We start from the raw sequence: 17359 nt of genomic DNA on the forward strand, positions 1-17359 counted from the left end.
CTTATCTAGATGTGTGGTGAGAACTTTGAATGCCCAAGTGCTTCACAGAAGTTTAGAATGCAGAGTCGTGAAAATAAAAAATATTTTTTTTTCCACAAAAAAGATATTGTAGCCCCCAAGTTTTTATTTTCACAAGGGTAACAGGAGAAATTGGACTGCAATAGTTGTTGTCCAATTTATCCCGAGTACGCTGATGCGCCATATGTGGCGGTAAACCACTGTTTCGGCGCACGGCAGAGCTCGGAAGGGAAGGAGCGCCTTTTTGGAATGCAGACTTTGATAGAATGGTCTGTGGGCATTATGTTGCAATTGCAGAGCCCCTGATGTACCTAAACTGTAGTAACCCCCCACAAGTGACCCCATTTTGGAAACTAGACCCCCCAAGGAACTTATCTAGATGTGTGGTGAGAACTTTGAATGCCCAAGTGCTTCACAAAAGTTTAGAATGCAGAGTCGTGAAAATAAAAAATATTTTTTTTTTCACAAAAAAGATTTTGTAGCCCCCAAGTTTTTATTTTCACAAGGGTAACAAGAGAAATTGGACCCCAGAAGTTGTTGTCCAATTTATCCCGAGTACGCTGATGCCCCATATGTGGGGGTAACCCACTGTTTGGGCGCACGGCAGAGCTCAGAAGGGAGGGAGCACCATTTGACTTTTTGAGCGCAAAATTGGCTGTCGTGTTTGGAGACCCCCTGATGTACCTAAACAGTGGAAACCCCCCAATTCTAGCTCCAACCCTAACCCCAACACACCCCTAACCCTAATCCCAACCTCATCCATAATCCTAATCACTAACCCTAACCATAATCACAACCCTTACCCCAAAACAACCCTAATGTCAACCCTAACCATAACCCTAATCAAAACCCTAAATCCAACACACCCCTAATCCTAATCTCAACCCTAACCTCAAACCTAACCCTAATCCCAATACACCCCTAATCACAACCCTAACCTTAACCCTAATCCCAAACCTAACCCTAATCCCAAGCGTAACCCTAATGCCAACCCTAATACGAACCCTAATCCAAACCCTAACCCTAATCCCAACTCTAACCCTAACTTTAGCCCCAACCCTAGCCCTAACTTTAGCCCCAACCCTAACCCTAACCCTAGGGCTACTTTCACACTTGCGTCGTTTGGCATTCCGTCGCAATCCGTCATTTTGGACAAGAAACGGATCCTGCAAATGTGCCCGCAGGATGCGTTTTTTGCCCATAGACTTGTATTGCCGATGGATCGTGACGGATGGCCACACGTCGCGTCCGTCGTGCACTGGATCAGTTGTGTTTTGGCGGAGCGTCGGCACAAAAAAACGTTCAATGAAACGTTTTTTTGTACGTCGCATCCGCCATTTCTGACCGCACATGCGTGGCCGTAACTCCGCCCCCTACTCCCCAGGACATAGATTGGGCAGCGGATGTGTTGAAAAACTACAGCTGCTGCCCACGTTGTGCACAATTTTCACAACGTGAAAACGTGAAACCCTAACCCTACCCCTAACCCTACCCCTAACCCTACCCCTAACCTAACCCTAACCTAACCCTACCCCTAACCCTACCCCTAACCCTAACCCTACCCCTAACCCTAACCCTAACCCTACCCCTACCCCTAACCTAACCCTACCCCTAACCCTACCCCTAACCCTAACCTAACCCTAACCCTAACCCTACCCCTAACCCTACCCCTAACCCTACCCTAACCCTAACCTAACCCTACCCCTAACCCTAACCCTACCCCTATCCCTACCCCTAACCCTAACCCTACCCCTAATTTTAGCCCCAACTGCTGTTCTCCTGCCGGCCGGCAGATGGAGACAGATGGCGGGCGCACTGGGCATGCGTCCGCCATGTTCTGCTGCCGGCGGCCAGGAGGAGCAGCAAGAGGATCCAGGGACCTAGGTGAGTATGCTAGGGTCCCCGAATCCCCCTATTTCTCTGTCCTCTGATGTGCGATCACATCAGAGGACAGAGAATTACACTTTACTTTTTTTTTTTTTTTTTGCGGTCGCCGGTAAACAGTTAATTACCGGCGATCGCAAAACAGGGGTCGGTAATACCGACCCCGATCGTGCTCTTTGGGGTCTCGGCTACCCCCGGCAGCCGAGACCCCAAAGATTCTTCCGGTGCCGGCCGGCGGGCGCACTGCGCATGCGCCCGCCATTTTGAAGATGGCGGCGCCCACCGGGAGACACGAGGAGCATCGGGGGAGCTAGGTGAGTATTGGGGGGCCACCTGGGACCCCTTTTCTCTGTCCTCCGATGTGCGATCACATCGGAGGACAGAGAAATTAAAAAGAGATCGCTTTTTTTTTTTTTTTTTTTTTTTTTTGCGATCGCCGGTAAACGGTTAATTACCGGCGATCGCAAATGCGGGGTGGGTTAAAAACCCCCCGAATCATGTTCTCTGGGGTCTCGGCTACCCTCGGCAGCCGAGACCCCGGAGAAAATCGGCCTCTGGGGGGCGCTATGGACTTTTTCCACAGCGCCGTTAATTAACGGCGCTGTGGTTTAAGTACCCTTAGCGGCCGCCGTTAAAAGGCGTATCGGCGGTCGCTAAGGGGTTAAAGCCAATAGAAACAAAAACACAGAAAAAAAGGTAAACACTTTTAACTCATGAGAACAGTTGGACATGCCATGAATTAGACAATGAAACATCTGAAGAACTTTACCTTTTCCTCATTCTCGAGTCCAGACACATCTAGAACGTTCCGTATTACAAAAGGGGTGGACAGTCTCAACAGGACTTGCTCAAATGTGCAGATGATTTTCGGGGAAACAATTTCAAAACTATCATGAAATGTCATGGTTTTATGGACTTCACATTTAATAAGTTTTCTCAATCCTTCTCCAAGTTGAAGTATCACCATGTTAGGGTCAAACATCAGATGGAAGGGAAAAGCTCTACAGAATGTGCTGATACTTATCCTCAAGTCGGAAGGAATTTGGGACGATCTTGCTGGAGGTAATTTTGTGATGTTTGCATTATCACATTCCTTAATTTTAAAGATAAGAGTTTTACAGTTACCCGGACTTATAATTTCCGGAATCAGCTTTTCATTGACATTATTGACTTGTTCAACGTCAACTTTGAGGTGGTAGATCTTCTTTCCCGCTGCTTTTATCATACCAATCATGGCAAACCCTACAATAAGATGGAGATGGAAGCAACTGAGGATGAGGGTCCCATCGGCAAGCTCTTTGCATAGGAAAGAGGGGGATTCAACAGTCACCTGTCTTCCAATTGAAGTCCTAATATGCTCCAACAAAGCATCAAAACCATTGAAGAAGTCAAGTAGTGTTCCTCCGACTGCTCTGAGAACTCTCTCGTTCTCCTCAAAGCAAAGGCTAAAGAACTCCTCACCAAATCTTTCTTGCAACTCTTCAAACTTCAGCCCTGTAATAAAAGATATATAGACCATATTATTAGGATTTCTAAATATTTGATATTAGATATAATGGCGAATTGTTGTTACAATGTTAAAAGCTCATGTAACTGTTTAATCTGATTTTAGGAAATAACATGGAATATTAAACAAAACCAGGCAAAATATGTATGCTTAACATAACAACTTAAAGAATCACTTGGAGGTTTTTTTTTATATCCCTGATGTTTTTTTATTCCCTGATGAATATATTTGCAATTCTCCAAAATATATTGTTTGCTTACTTCTTTGTACTACAATCCTCTGTTATCTTCCCTTCAGCCTCCATCTTGAATTTCAAATTTCATCATGCATTTCTTTTCTTAACGCTCTGCTATCAATGTCATGATGCATTAGTACAGTATCACATGTGCAGCTAGAGCCAGTACTAGCTAGAGCCAGTATCAGTTAGAGTCAACACCAGCTGGAGCCAGCAATAGCTAGGGTCAGCACCAGCAAAAGCCAGTACTAGCTAGAGCAAATATCGGTTAGAGTCAACACCAGCTGGAGCCAGCAATAGCTAGGGTCAGCACCAGCAAGAGCCAGTACTAGCTAGAGCCAATATCGGTTAGAGTCAACACCAGCTGGAGCCAGCAATAGCTAGGGTCAGCACCAACAAGAGCCAGTACTAGCTAGAGCCAATATCAGTTAGAGTCAACACCAGCTGGAGCCAGCAATAGCTAGGGTCAGCACCAACAAGAGCCAGTACTAGCTAGAGACAATATCGGTTAGAGTCAACACCAGCTGGAGCCAGCAATAGCTAGGGTCAGCACCAACAAGAGCCAGTACTAGCTAGAGCCAATATCAGTTAGAGTCAACACCAGCTGGAGCCAGCAATAGCTAGGGTCAGCACCAGCAAGAGCCAGTACTAGCTAGAGCCAATATCGGTTAGAGTCAACACCAGCTGGAGCCAGCAATAGCTAGGGTCAGCACCAGCAAAAGCCAGTACTAGCTAGAGCAAATATCGGTTAGAGTCAACACCAGCTGGAGCCAGCAATAGCTAGGGTCAGCACCAGCAAGAGCCAGTACTAGCTAGAGCCAATATCGGTTAGAGTCAACACCAGCTGGAGCCAGCAATAGCTAGGGTCAGCACCAACAAGAGCCAGTACTAGCTAGAGCCAATATCAGTTAGAGTCAACACCAGCTGGAGCCAGCAATAGCTAGGGTCAGCACCAACAAGAGCCAGTACTAGCTAGAGACAATATCGGTTAGAGTCAACACCAGCTGGAGCCAGCAATAGCTAGGGTCAGCACCAACAAGAGCCAGTACTAGCTAAAGCCAATATCAGTTAGAGTCAACACCAGCTGGAGCCAGCAATAGCTAGGGTCAGCACCAGCAAGAGCCAGTACTAGCTAGAGCCAATATCGGTTAGAGTCAACACCAGCTGGAGCCAGCAATAGCTAGGGTCAGCACCAGCAAGAGCCAGAAACAGCTAGAGACAGCAATAGCTAGAGCCTGTACCAGCTAGAGAAAGCACCAGCTACAGCCTGCACCAGCTACAGCCAGCACCAGCTACAGCCAACAATAGCATCAGCCAGCCGGCTGTGCTGCCAGGGCTCTTATCCTCTGATCTGTATTGTCCCAAAGGAGACTTGTAAGGTTTTATCCTGAGGAATGTACACTCTACACCTCATCTTGACTGAAAAAAAATAGAAATGTAGAAATGTTTGCATATTTATAAAAAGAAAAAAAAACTGAAATATTCACATGGTCAATGTCATAAGTATTCAGACTCTTTGCTCAGACACTCATATTTAAGTCACATGCTGTCCATTTCCTTGTGATCCTCTTGAGATGGTTCTACTCCTTCAATAAAGTCCAGCTGTGTTTAATTAAACTGATATAACTTGATTTGGAAAGGCGCACACCTGGCTATATAAGACCTCAGAGCTCACAGTGCATGTCAGACCAATGAGAATCACAGATCTGGCCAAGGTTACAAAAGAATTTCTGCAGCATTCAAGGTTCCTAAGAGCACAGTGGCCTCCATAATCCTTAAGTGGAAGAAGTTTGGGACCACCAGAAGTCTTCCTACACCTGGCCGTCCAGCAAAACTGATCAGTCGTGGGAGAAGAGTCTTGGTGAGATAGGTAAAGAAGAACCCCAAGATCACTGTGGCTGAGCTCCAGAGATGCAGTAGGGAAATGGGAGAAAGTTCCACAAAGTCAACTATCACTGCAGACCAGTCAGACGAAGCAACATGTCAAACGCGCGTTGGAGTGTGGGGTTGAGGCAACAGCGCGCCCAGCATGAGCACCAGTTAATATTATAGAATGCACTATGCACTTTGCACTTTTTGAGATACTTGTAGGGGTTTGCCCTAATATATTTATTAACTTCCTTTACAACTGGTAATTTACTCTTGGGATGAATTAATGGTATTTATTATGCTTCCCCTTTTTTTTCCTCTTGGTTGCTCATGCACTTACTGTTGATCTATTGTGCAAATTAAAGAAGCAAGGCTAGGATTATTGTTTATGGAATCCAATATGGTTGATATTGACTGATCTTACTTGTGAATTGCTTCTCTATTTTTCTGGTACTAGTTGTGTACTTCCCTCAATTTTAATAGAATTTGTGTTTTAGGTCTTTCTCTAGTGTCTAATTACAATAAAACATTTATCTTTTTAATGTGAACTATGTTTAGAATATTTTTCTCAAGTAGCTTTTTTGGTTTAAGTTTGTTTATCTACTTGAAGCCTATATTATTATTTGGGATATCTCTTTCTCCTTGGTTGTCGGTTTAAACTTTATGGCAGAGTGGCCCAATGGAAGCTTCTCCTCAGTGCAAGACATATGAAAGCCTGCAGAGAGTTTGCTAAAAAAACACATGAAGGACTCCCAGACTATGAGAAATAAGATTCTCTGGTCTGATGAGATGAAGATAGACCTTTTTGGTGATAATTCTAAGCAGTGTGTGTGGAGAAAACCAGGCACTGCTAATCACCTGCCCAATACAATCCCAACAGTGAAACATGGTGGTGGCAGCATCATGCTATGGGGTTGTTTTTCAGCTGCAGGGACAGAACGACTGGTTGTCATTGAAGGAAAAATAAATGCGGCCAAGTACAGAGGTATGCTAGATGAAAACCTCTGGACCTTCCAACAAGACTATGACCCTAAGCACACAGCTAAAATAACAAAGGAGTGGCTTCAGAACAACTCTGTGACCATTCTTGACTGGCCCAGCCAGAGCCCTGACCTAAACCCAATTGAGCATCTCTGGAGAGACATAAAAATGGCTGTCCACCAACGTTCACCATCCATCCTGATGGAACTGGAGAGGATCTGCAATGAAGAATGGCAGAGAATCCCCAAATCCAGTTGTAAAAAACTTTTTGCATCATTCCCAAGAAGACTCATGGATATACTAGCTCAAAATTGTGCTTCTGCTCAATACTGAGCAAAGGGTCTGAATACTTATGACCATGTGATATTTCAGTTTTTCTTTTTTAATAAATTTGCAAACATTTCTACATTTCTATTTTTTTCAGACAAGATGAGGTACAGAGTGTACATTAATGAGAAAAAATGAACTTTTTTGAATTTACCAAATGGCTGCAATGAAACAAAGAGTGAAAAATTTAAAGGGGTCTGAATATTTTCCGTACCCACTTTATGGCGCTGAACATAACAAAAGAAGACCGTATATACTAAGGGATGGCGCTTTACATAATAATGGACTTCATTTTGCAAGCAAAAGCATTACTCCAATCATCTCTCTGCAAATAAAGCTACATTTACTCTGAAAGAAGCATGTCTTAGGATACATTCTTTCAGTGTGAACAGGCTGCTGATCATCAGATGAATGAGCAAAACCCTTGTTCAACAAGTGAAATAATTTTTTGTGCAGCACAAGAGATCCTCTGTAGACAGGACTTGCACTACCGAGAACAAAGATCACGGTTTATCGATCAGTGGTCGTTTAGTGCCACTGATCACCTGTCTAAACCTTTGAACAGTGCTGACAGAATAAATATTTGCAGCCAGTAGCTTACTGCTGACGTCTTGTCTGATTACAGCCATTTGCTTTGTTTCTTCTCCATCTTGTCAAGCCTTCTTGTTGACATCCTAAAGCCGTATTGTGGTCACTGCAAAGTTTGCCGCCACTGAAAATAAAAACGTCACACATATATGTTCCTCATTTTATATGAGCTGCTTCCCAAGGTAGACACCTTAACGCTTCTTGTTGTAAATCACCTGCTGGTTTATTGTGGAACAGCATAAACCATAGCAGGTTTCAGCAAAGTGAACAGAGCCTCTCTTGCATAATGGCGAAACAAAAAGATAACGTATAGCAAAGTCCACCTGTCTGAGGGATTCACCCTCTCAGACCACCATATGTCTTCAGCTCCACCTGGAGTCACCGTTCTGAGTTTTTCCTCTCCAAAAACAACACACAGGCTGCCTCTCAAGTGCAACCATTTACACCCAGACCATGTGACTGCTCACATGACTGTGACATCACACAGGTCCTGTTAGCACATGCCCATGCCGAGGTCTCTGCAGGTGGAGATATGGTGGACATCTTCCCACCCACTCTAAATATGACCACATAAAATCAGCCCATGTATGCAACTTTATTTTAACCCTCACAACACGTAATGTGCTGGAGGAAAATACTCTGGCTTCACATCACTGACACCATTATGTGCAGTGACACATATCGCCCCTCGAATACCCTGAGCCGCCTGTTACCCCACTAACTATAATTACTAACTTTTCCCGCTTAATAAAAATATAAATGAATTAGCCCCTGTGCTCCTCCTGGTCTCCTAATTCATAATGACTACATGGCCTCTCCCCAATTCATTCTAATTATATATCCCAAAATTAAAATTACATACCCAATATATTATAATTGCATACCCAAAATTCATTATAATTACATACCCCAATTTAGTATGCAATGGGGTATGGGGTGGGGTGCGGTGCAATGTCCTCTTTTACACCCCCACCCCCAAATCATTATAATGTAATATCGTCATCCATATCCATATCATCCATCCACCAACCCAATTCATAACATACTGTGCTCTCACCCATCCCCCATCATAATTCATTATAACATGCTGTGTTGTGATGAGCGAATATACTCGTTACTCGAGATTTCCCGAGCACGCTCGTGTGTCCTCTGAGTATTTTTTAGTGCTCAGAGATATAGTTTTCATCATCGCAGCTGAATAATTTACATCTGTTAGCCAGCTTGATTACATGTGGGGATTCCCTAGCAACCAGGCAACCCCCACATGTACTTATGCTGGCTAATAGATGTAAATCATTCAGCTGCGGCGATGAAAACTAAATCTCCGAGCACTAGATAATACTCGGAGGACCCCCGAGCGTGCTCGAGAAATCTCAAGTAACGAGTATATTCGCTCATCGTTAATGCTGTGCTCTCACCCATCCGCCATCTCAGTTTATTATAACATACTGTTCTCTCACCATTCCCTATACCAATTCATTCACTTTAAAGAAAAAAAAAAGAATAACTCACCTCTCCTGTTGATGCCCTGCAGCTCTACTTCCTTCCTCTTCTTGGTGGCACGCACGTACACGGTAAATGACGCAGCCGCGTGATTACGACATTGCTCAGCTGAATCATAGAGCAGTCTCTCTCTTGTCAGCAGAAGAGCAACAGGAACCCTCCCTGGTGGTGAAAATCGTTGTCTATGGTGGTAGGCTAAATATTATAATGAAGGCGATCTGGCCATGAGCCCCCAGGACAATTGAAACCCCGGGCAGTGGCCCTGATTGCCCTCATTATAATCCACCTAATGGTCATAATATATACAAGACATCACCATTGACATCACATGATGACAAGGACCTGTGAAGAATGTACCACCGACAGGATAGTGACGCAATGATGTTGTTTATTTACTACAATTGTTTGACTAAACTACTGTATCTCCAACAGGCAAATTGTTTTCTGGGATTTTCTCCTTTAGGCTATGTGCACACGTTGCAGAATTGCCGCGGAAATTTCCACGACAATTCTGCAACTCCCTGCCACGGGAAATACGCATGCAGAATTGGCATGCATATTCCCGCTAAACACTAGCATTTTGCAAGCGTAATTAGCTTGCATAATGCTAGCATTTTCCAAGCAATCTGTAGCATCGCTTGGAAAACGGATTAACAGGTTGGTCACACTTGTCAAACATAGTGTTTGAAAAGTGTGAACAACTTTTTGCTATTGACGCTGCCTAGGTAGCATCAATAGTAAAAAGACTAATGGTAAAAAAATATAAAAAACCGTGATATTCTCACCTTCCGGCGTCCACGGCAGCCTTCCCGCTCCTTGCTATGCTCCCGTTCCCAGTAATGCCTCGCGGCAATGACCTCAGATGATGCAGTGGTCTTGCAAAACCGCTACGTCATCACAGGTCATTGTCGAAATGCATCACTGGGAACGTGAGGAGCGGGAAGGCTGCGGGGGCCGCCGGAAGGAGAGAATATCACAATTTTTTATTTTAGTTCTTTTTTTTAACAGGTATATGGTTCCCAGGGCCTGGAGGAGAGTCTCCTCTCCTCCACGGCGGGTACCAACCACACATGATCCGCTTACTTCCCACATGGTGGGCATAGCCCCATGCAGGAAGTAGGCGGATCAATGCATTCCTATGTGTGCAGAATCCCCATGATTCAGCACAAAGAATGAACATGCTGAATTTTTTTCCAGAATGAGATTCCGCTGTGAGAAAAAACGCAGCATGTGCACAAAACATGTGGAATGCATTAAAAATTATGGGATGCTTATGTAAGCTTTTTCTTAGCATTTTTTTTCAGTGGAAAATGGCAAAAAAAAACGCTAAAAAAAAGCTAAAAATCCTGAACGTGTGCACATAACCTTAGTATTGTACATCTCACTTCCATTATATCGTTGAATAAATGTATGCATATTTGGGACTCTCTCATGTGCTATTTGGTCTCTCCCTTGCTTAGTAATTATGCTCTTTGACTCCTCCCTTGCTTAGTAATACTTCTTTTTCTGTTGTCTTTGACTCCTCCCCTGAATACTAATGCATATTTCCCTGTGCTATTTGACAACTCTCCTGCTTAGTAATGCACCTTTTCCTGTGCTCTTTGACTCCTCCCCTGCATAGTAATGCACCTTTTCCTGTGCTCTTTGACTCCTCCCCTGCTTAGTAATGCATCTTTACCTGTGCTCTTTGACTCCTCCCATGCTTAGTAATGCATCTTTTCCTGTGCTCTTTGACTCCTCCCCTGCACAGTAATGCATATTCATCTGATCATTTTGAACTAACTTTTAGACTCATAAAAATGTTTGTGGTTCTTCAGACACTTAATGTACTTTAACATGTTTACTTTTAGAATTCTTCTGTACGCTATGTACATATAATTTTTATATGTCATAAGGGCTGATAATACAATAATCACTGTGCAATGTAAACTTTTATATACAGTACAGACCAAAAGTTTGGACACACCTCATTTAAAGAGTTTTCTGTATTTTCATGACTATGAAAATTGTAAATTCACACTGAAGGCATCAAAACTATGAATTAACACATGTGGAATTATAGACTTAACAAAAAAGTGTGAAACAACTGAAATTATGTCTTATATTCTGGGTTCTTCAAAGTAGCCACATTTTGCTTTGATGACTGCTTTGCACACTCTTTGCATTCTCTTGATGAGCTTCAAGAGGTAGTCACCGGGAATGGTCTTCCAACAATCTTGAAGGAGTTCCCAGAGATGCTTACCACTTGTTGGCCCTTTTGCCTTCACTCTGCAGTCCGGCTCACCCCAAACCATCACGATTGGGTTCAGGTCTGGTGACTGTGGAGGCCAGGTCATCTGGCGTACCACCCCATCACTCTCCTTCTTGGTCAGATAGCCCATACACAGACTGGAAATGTGTTTGGGGTCATTGATCTGTTGAAAAATAAATGATGGTCCAACTAAACGCAAACCGGAAGGAATAGCATGCCGCTGCAAGATGCAGTGGTAGCCCTGCTGGTTCAGTATGCCTTCAATTTTGAATAAATCCCCAACAGTGTCACCAGCAAAGCCCCCCACACCATCACACCTCCTCCTCCATGCTTCACGGTGGGAACCAGGCATGTAGAGTCCATCCGTTCACCTTTTCTGCGTCGCACAAAGACACGGTGGTTGGAACCAAATATCTCAAATTTGGACTCATCAGAACAAAGCAGAGATTTCCACTGGTCTAATGTCCATTCATTGTGTTCTTTAGCCCAAACAAGTCTCTTCTGCTTGTTGCCTGTCCTTAGCAGTGGTTTCCTAGCAGCTATTTTACCATGAAGGCCTGCTACACAAAGTCTCCTCTTAACAGTTGTTGTAGAGATGTGTCTGCTGCTAGAACTCTGCGTGGCATTGACCTGGTCTCTAATCTGAGCTGCTGTTAACCTGCGATTTCTGAGGCCGATGACTCGGATAAACTTATCCTCAGAAGCAGAGATGACTCTTGGTCTTCCTTTCCTGGGGCCGTCCTCATCTTTGTAGCGCTTGATGGTTTTTGCCACTGCACTTGAGGACACTTTCAAAGTTTTCCCAATTTTTCAGACTGACTGACCCTCATTTCTTAAAGTAATGATGGCCACTCGTTTTTCTTTACTTAGCTGTTTTTTTTCTTGCCATAATGCAAATTCTAACAGTCTGTTCAGCAGGACTATCAGCTGTGTATCCACCAGACTTCTGCTCAACACAACTGATGGTCCCAACCCCATTTATAATGTACGAAATCTCACTTATTAAACCTGACAGGGCACACCTGTAAAGTGAAAACCATTCCCGGTGACTACCTCTTGAAGCTCATCAAGAGAATGTCAAGAGTGTGCAAAGCAGTCATCAAAGCAAAAGGTGGCTACTTTGAAGAACCTAGAATATAAGACATATTTTCAGTTGTTTTACACTTTTTTGTTAGGTATATAATTCCACATGTGTTAATTCATAGTTTTGATGCCTTCAGTGTGAATGTACAATTTTCATAGTCATGAAAATACAGAAAAATCTTTAAATGAGAAGATGTGTCCAAACTTTTGGTCTGTACTGTAGCTTTAATTTTTTATTTAGTTTTTTCATAATGAGTTTATACTTATCTTTGTTTTGTCAGTGAAATGGAAAATAATGGAAAAATAAAACTGGTATTTAAACAATAAAAAAACAAGCAAATGTCACTACATTTCAAATACGATAAGTAAGAGAAACGGCTCTTAGAACACATACATCAGACGATTTTTGATGATAAAGACTTTTGTCCTTTAGGATACAAAAAAATGTGTTTGCTTCCTCACATTCCATCAACCATAATAAGTAATCTCATTTTTTTCATTTAATGTTCCTCATCATAGAGATGGAGAGAGACAGACTCTTCATGCTTTGGCGTGGCCTGTTGGAGCAGATGGTGGAAATCAGGGGTTTGTGATTCCATAGAAGTGGTAATAGCACCATGGTCAGAAGCTGAGAGGGAGGCTAACTGCTATATATAAATTGATGGGCAAGAGAGAGGTAGAGAGCTGACTGAAATTGGAATGTTAACTTTTAACTCCTCTCCTGAAATGTAACTACTGAGCACATTTGACCAGGCTCTGGATACATGCTGTACACTATGTAAGATAAAAGCTCTCGCTGAAGGAGAATAACAACCGATAGAAAAAGAAAGTCAATTGCAAAGTTGCTTATTTTCATGCAGTCTAACTAACTATACCAATTTTATAACATTAGAATACCCCTTCAAAAAGTTCAATTTCTCACAGTAAAAAAAATAAAAACCCTCGAAGGCTGTAATTCACAACATAAAGTCACACATAGAACAAGCATCTCCAGATAGGATATCGGAAACTCCTGCTCTGTTTTCACATCTAGCTGTTTTGCACGTTATCTAAGCCTATGTCTAGCAAAGAAAAAAGTAGGGAAGGACACATCTGTATTTCATTTCAAGGGTAGCCATGAAATACTGCAATTATCCAAGCAGAGAGGGCTGCTACTCTCTCCCTGAAAAATGAGCTGTTTGTTGGGCATGAGCTTAAAGTGCAGGGATAGGAATTCAGGTAAAAAGTCTTCTCCCCTTGCCAAATAAGCCGTTTGTGGAAGACAACAATCACTGACCGTTGTCTTGACCATTGAAGATAATTAATACAAGAAAAGAATAAGACTAGACACAGGAGAGGGGATCAGCTGACTACAAGGATATAGCATGGACAAGCCATAACAGCAATAAGACAGAAAATATAATCCTCGAGTAATGGGACATGACATTTATAAAAGAATGGTCCCTGACCCACCGTCACACAATCAACGCAGAGGATAGACGTCTCAACTCAATGTAACAGTACAACGTCTTTTCCTAGGATTTCCTCCCGTAATGTTTCACTGTACCAAGGAGTTAAATGCTTAGACCTTTGACTAAAACACAGAAATAACACTTTTATCAAAAATAATGGTGCCACATCCATTTCTCCTCAATTTGTTTAATTTCTATCCAGCAGTTTAAATATTTAATTCCTCAGGGGAAGGAATCAAAGTCTTGCCATTGCTTTCTACAATATGCATATTCAGACGGCCATATGATAGCATCAGCGCGTCTCTCCGGATCCGTTCACTTTGAAGTGCCTTAAACTGCTTGTTTAGAATGGCTTCCAGACATTTGAACAGAGAACCTGTTTCGAACAGATTATCACCTGCTGGCAAATTGGACAAAAAGCAATTCAATCATGACTGATATTTTCAGATGGTTTCCACAATCATCCTTGCCCCATTAAATCAATATTCGACTCTAAGTACAATATGTAGCGGGGTAGGGGGCAAAAAACACCTTTTCTATGAGCTCAGGCTCGGTGTTTTCTCTCTTACTTGAGAATGTAATTGTCCTGTGTATTGATGTTGAAGGTCATGGGGAGCGAGAGTCTGCATTTTACGCTTTGTGCTTTCTTCTCCTTTCATTCGCACATAAAGGCAACAGAGATTAAAACATAAGTGATTTTCGCACTATTTTAATTTTATAGGGTTTTAATGGAGCGCATCATTTAGCGTAAATACCATCTTTCTCTAGCGTCACCTTCTACAAAGCGATACTTTCCTTGCTTAGTCATCTTTGGTTATGATATTGTAAAGATGCACAACCTATTGTTGGAGGGGACAGGCGCCCGACACGTTATCCAGTGTGGCCGCCTACCATCTGACACACAATTGCTTGTCTGTATGTGGTTGTTAACTTGTATTTTTTACGTGAGAAAGGAAAAGGGGAGATGCATAGCAAGGGTCAGTACCAGTGATGAGCGAGTATACTTGTTGCTCGGGTTTTCCCGAGCACGCTCGGGTGGTCTCCGAGTATTTATGACTGCTCGGAGATTTAGTTTTCATCACCGCAGCTGAATGATTTACAGCTACTAGCCAGCCTGAGTACATGTGAAGGTTGCCTGGTTGCTAGGGAATCCCCACATGTAATCAAGCTGTCTAGTAGATGTAAATCATCTAGCTGTGGCAAGGAAAACTAAATCTCCGAGCAGTCATAAATACTCGGAGACCACCCGAGCATGCATGCTCTGGAAAACCCAAGCAACGAGTATACTCGCTCATCACTAGTCAGTACTTATAATACTATCTACCCATTTCTTCTTCCTTCATATTTATTTATATAGCACGATTGATTCCATGGTCCTGTTGTAAGGAGGAAGACTGTGCGGTGGGTGCCTACATCATGCCGGGTCCGGAACTGCTGAGGTTGCATCCCATTACCCAGGGCGAAGGGGCATGGCTAAGCCAGGCGGTGAGGAGAAACTGTGCGAATAGGAGTTGAGTTTCCCGCCATCAGGGAGAGTGCAGCAGGGTGTGCAGCTCGCTCCGCATCCAGCGCAGAAGTGCCGAGACATGCTGCGACCAAGCTTACCTGCACACTCCGGCGGGACTGTGACTGTGAGCAGAGAAGGTGGAGGAGGGGGAAGATGAGGAGGTTACTCTGCAGCTTCCAACACAGACATGAAGTGACGCAACCACGACAAGAAAGACATCCTCAGCCCCAACTCTGCCTGCGGCCAGCACCGATCACAAGTGTGCAGTTTGCAGGGGCAGCAAGGGTTGCTTGGCCTGGGCATTTTTTGAGACGGCAAAGGATGACCTAATACACGTTATCTGTCAACTTTGCAAATAAAAACTCAGCAGAGGCAAAAATTGCAATAATTCGACAACTACATGCATGAACCGACACCTGCTCGATCAATATACCTTAGTGTGGAAACCTCACTGCACTAAAATGCGGACTAGCAGGCCTTGCCAACTACTGGCCATCCCATCAACCTCATCTACTGCTTCTTCCTCCTCCATCACCAATTCAAGTGTTGACACACAGGTCTACAGATGCAGAAACTACAATTGTTTACCCACCAAAGTCGGCGTGAGTGAGACGGTCAGCTGTTACGTAAGTAGGCAGGACTGCTACTTTTGTGTCACCTAGCACAACACATTTTTCTCAATCTTCCATAACAACTCCGCCTGCACCTCAATCACAGTCTAGCAGTTTGTCCTGTTCTCCGTACTCCCCCCTCTTTCAGCACAGCAGCGAGCTCTCGGTCCCGCAGTTGTGGTCATGTAAAATAATGTTTCCTCCTACATATGGAAAGCTAAGAGCTTAAACTCCACCATCTCCAATCTGTTGGCCATGGAAATGACACCTCTCCCCCTGGTGGATACATATAGTTTCCAAAAGCTGATGGCCGTCGCAGTCCCCCATTTCCAGGTGCCACTATTTCTCAAAGAAAGCTGTGCCTGCGCTACCCCAGCATGTCACTGACAACATCACCAATTCCCTGAAAAAAATCTGTGTCTGCCAGGGTGTATTTCACCACTGACACCTGGATAAGTGGTGACTCACCACTACCATTACACCTCACTGACTGGGCACTGGGTGACTCTTGTGGCTGTGGTGGCAGGCGGTCAAGGGGCTGCTTCACAAGTCTTTGAATCCCCAAGACTTGCTTGACAAACCTCTGTATCTAACAGTTCCTCCACTGCTTCTGCCTCCTCCATCTTCTCTAGGGCCTCCAACCGCACCCTCAACCTCTCTTTTAATTAGACCCGCATTCCAATAGTGCAGATAGAATCTCCCCCACCTCCATATTGCACAGCCACGGCTCACCACAATAAGTCAGTGTTTAAATTAATATGCTTTGGAAGTCGCAGTGAAAGCTGTAGGAGGAAACAGCGCAAAAATAGGGTCTTATCAGGGATATAAATGGCCAATAATAATAATAATTGTATTTCTTTAGCGTCGACATATTTTGCAGCACTTTATATTTTAGAGGGGACTTGTACATGCAATAGACATTACAGCATAACTATAAGCACATAGATCAAAACAGATACCAAGAGGAATGAGGGCCCTGCTCGCAAGCTTACAATCTAAGGAGAGACACAAAAGGTGGATAGTAACAATTGCTTTAGTTGTTCGTGGATCGCCCCCAGACACAGGGCCACGGGTTCAAGGTACCGGGCCTCTCTGGTTCGGTTCTGAGGCTGTCACGGTGGCTAGACCCAGTCCGCGACCCTGCTAAGGGGCGTCCAATGAAGGTGGTGATAGAGTCTGTCAGGGGTTCGTGACGCCACCTGTGGTGTTCGGTCAGGATGACCGACGCTGCTGTGGGGTCCGCTGGGGTGATGGAATGGCAGCTGGATGGTATACCTTCCCACAGGCGAAGTATGTCCCCAGGGCTTCCCAGTAAGGTGGATGGTGATGGTGTGAGGTGCAGGCAATAACGAGGACACAGGGTTGCAGTCTCTTTACCTCTTTACTGAAGACTTCAAGATCCTCAATCCAAAGCACGTTTAACCGGGCTATCAGAGACTGGCCGGTCCAATGGGCACATCCAGAGTTTCCTTCACAGATGGAAATCGTTGCCTACCAATAGCGCCTGTGTGTTGTAGTCCTACACTGCTGAGCATTCGGAATAG

At 43.9% G+C, this 17359-nt stretch overlaps 1 protein-coding gene across 1 annotated transcript in view; it reads right to left on the reverse strand.

Moving 5' to 3' along the window:
* Positions 1 to 17359, reverse strand: part of GUCY1A2 (guanylate cyclase 1 soluble subunit alpha 2) — a 370353-nt gene that overhangs the window by 220203 nt on the left and 132791 nt on the right. Inside the window, exon 4 of the mRNA XM_069759124.1 lies at positions 2672 to 3396. Coding sequence (XP_069615225.1) covers positions 2672 to 3396 — 725 coding nt within the window. The remainder of the gene's footprint in view (positions 1 to 2671; positions 3397 to 17359) is intronic.

Source organism: Ranitomeya imitator, chromosome 3 (genome assembly GCF_032444005.1).
Source record: "Ranitomeya imitator isolate aRanImi1 chromosome 3, aRanImi1.pri, whole genome shotgun sequence".
Classification (NCBI taxonomy): domain Eukaryota; kingdom Metazoa; phylum Chordata; class Amphibia; order Anura; family Dendrobatidae; genus Ranitomeya; species Ranitomeya imitator.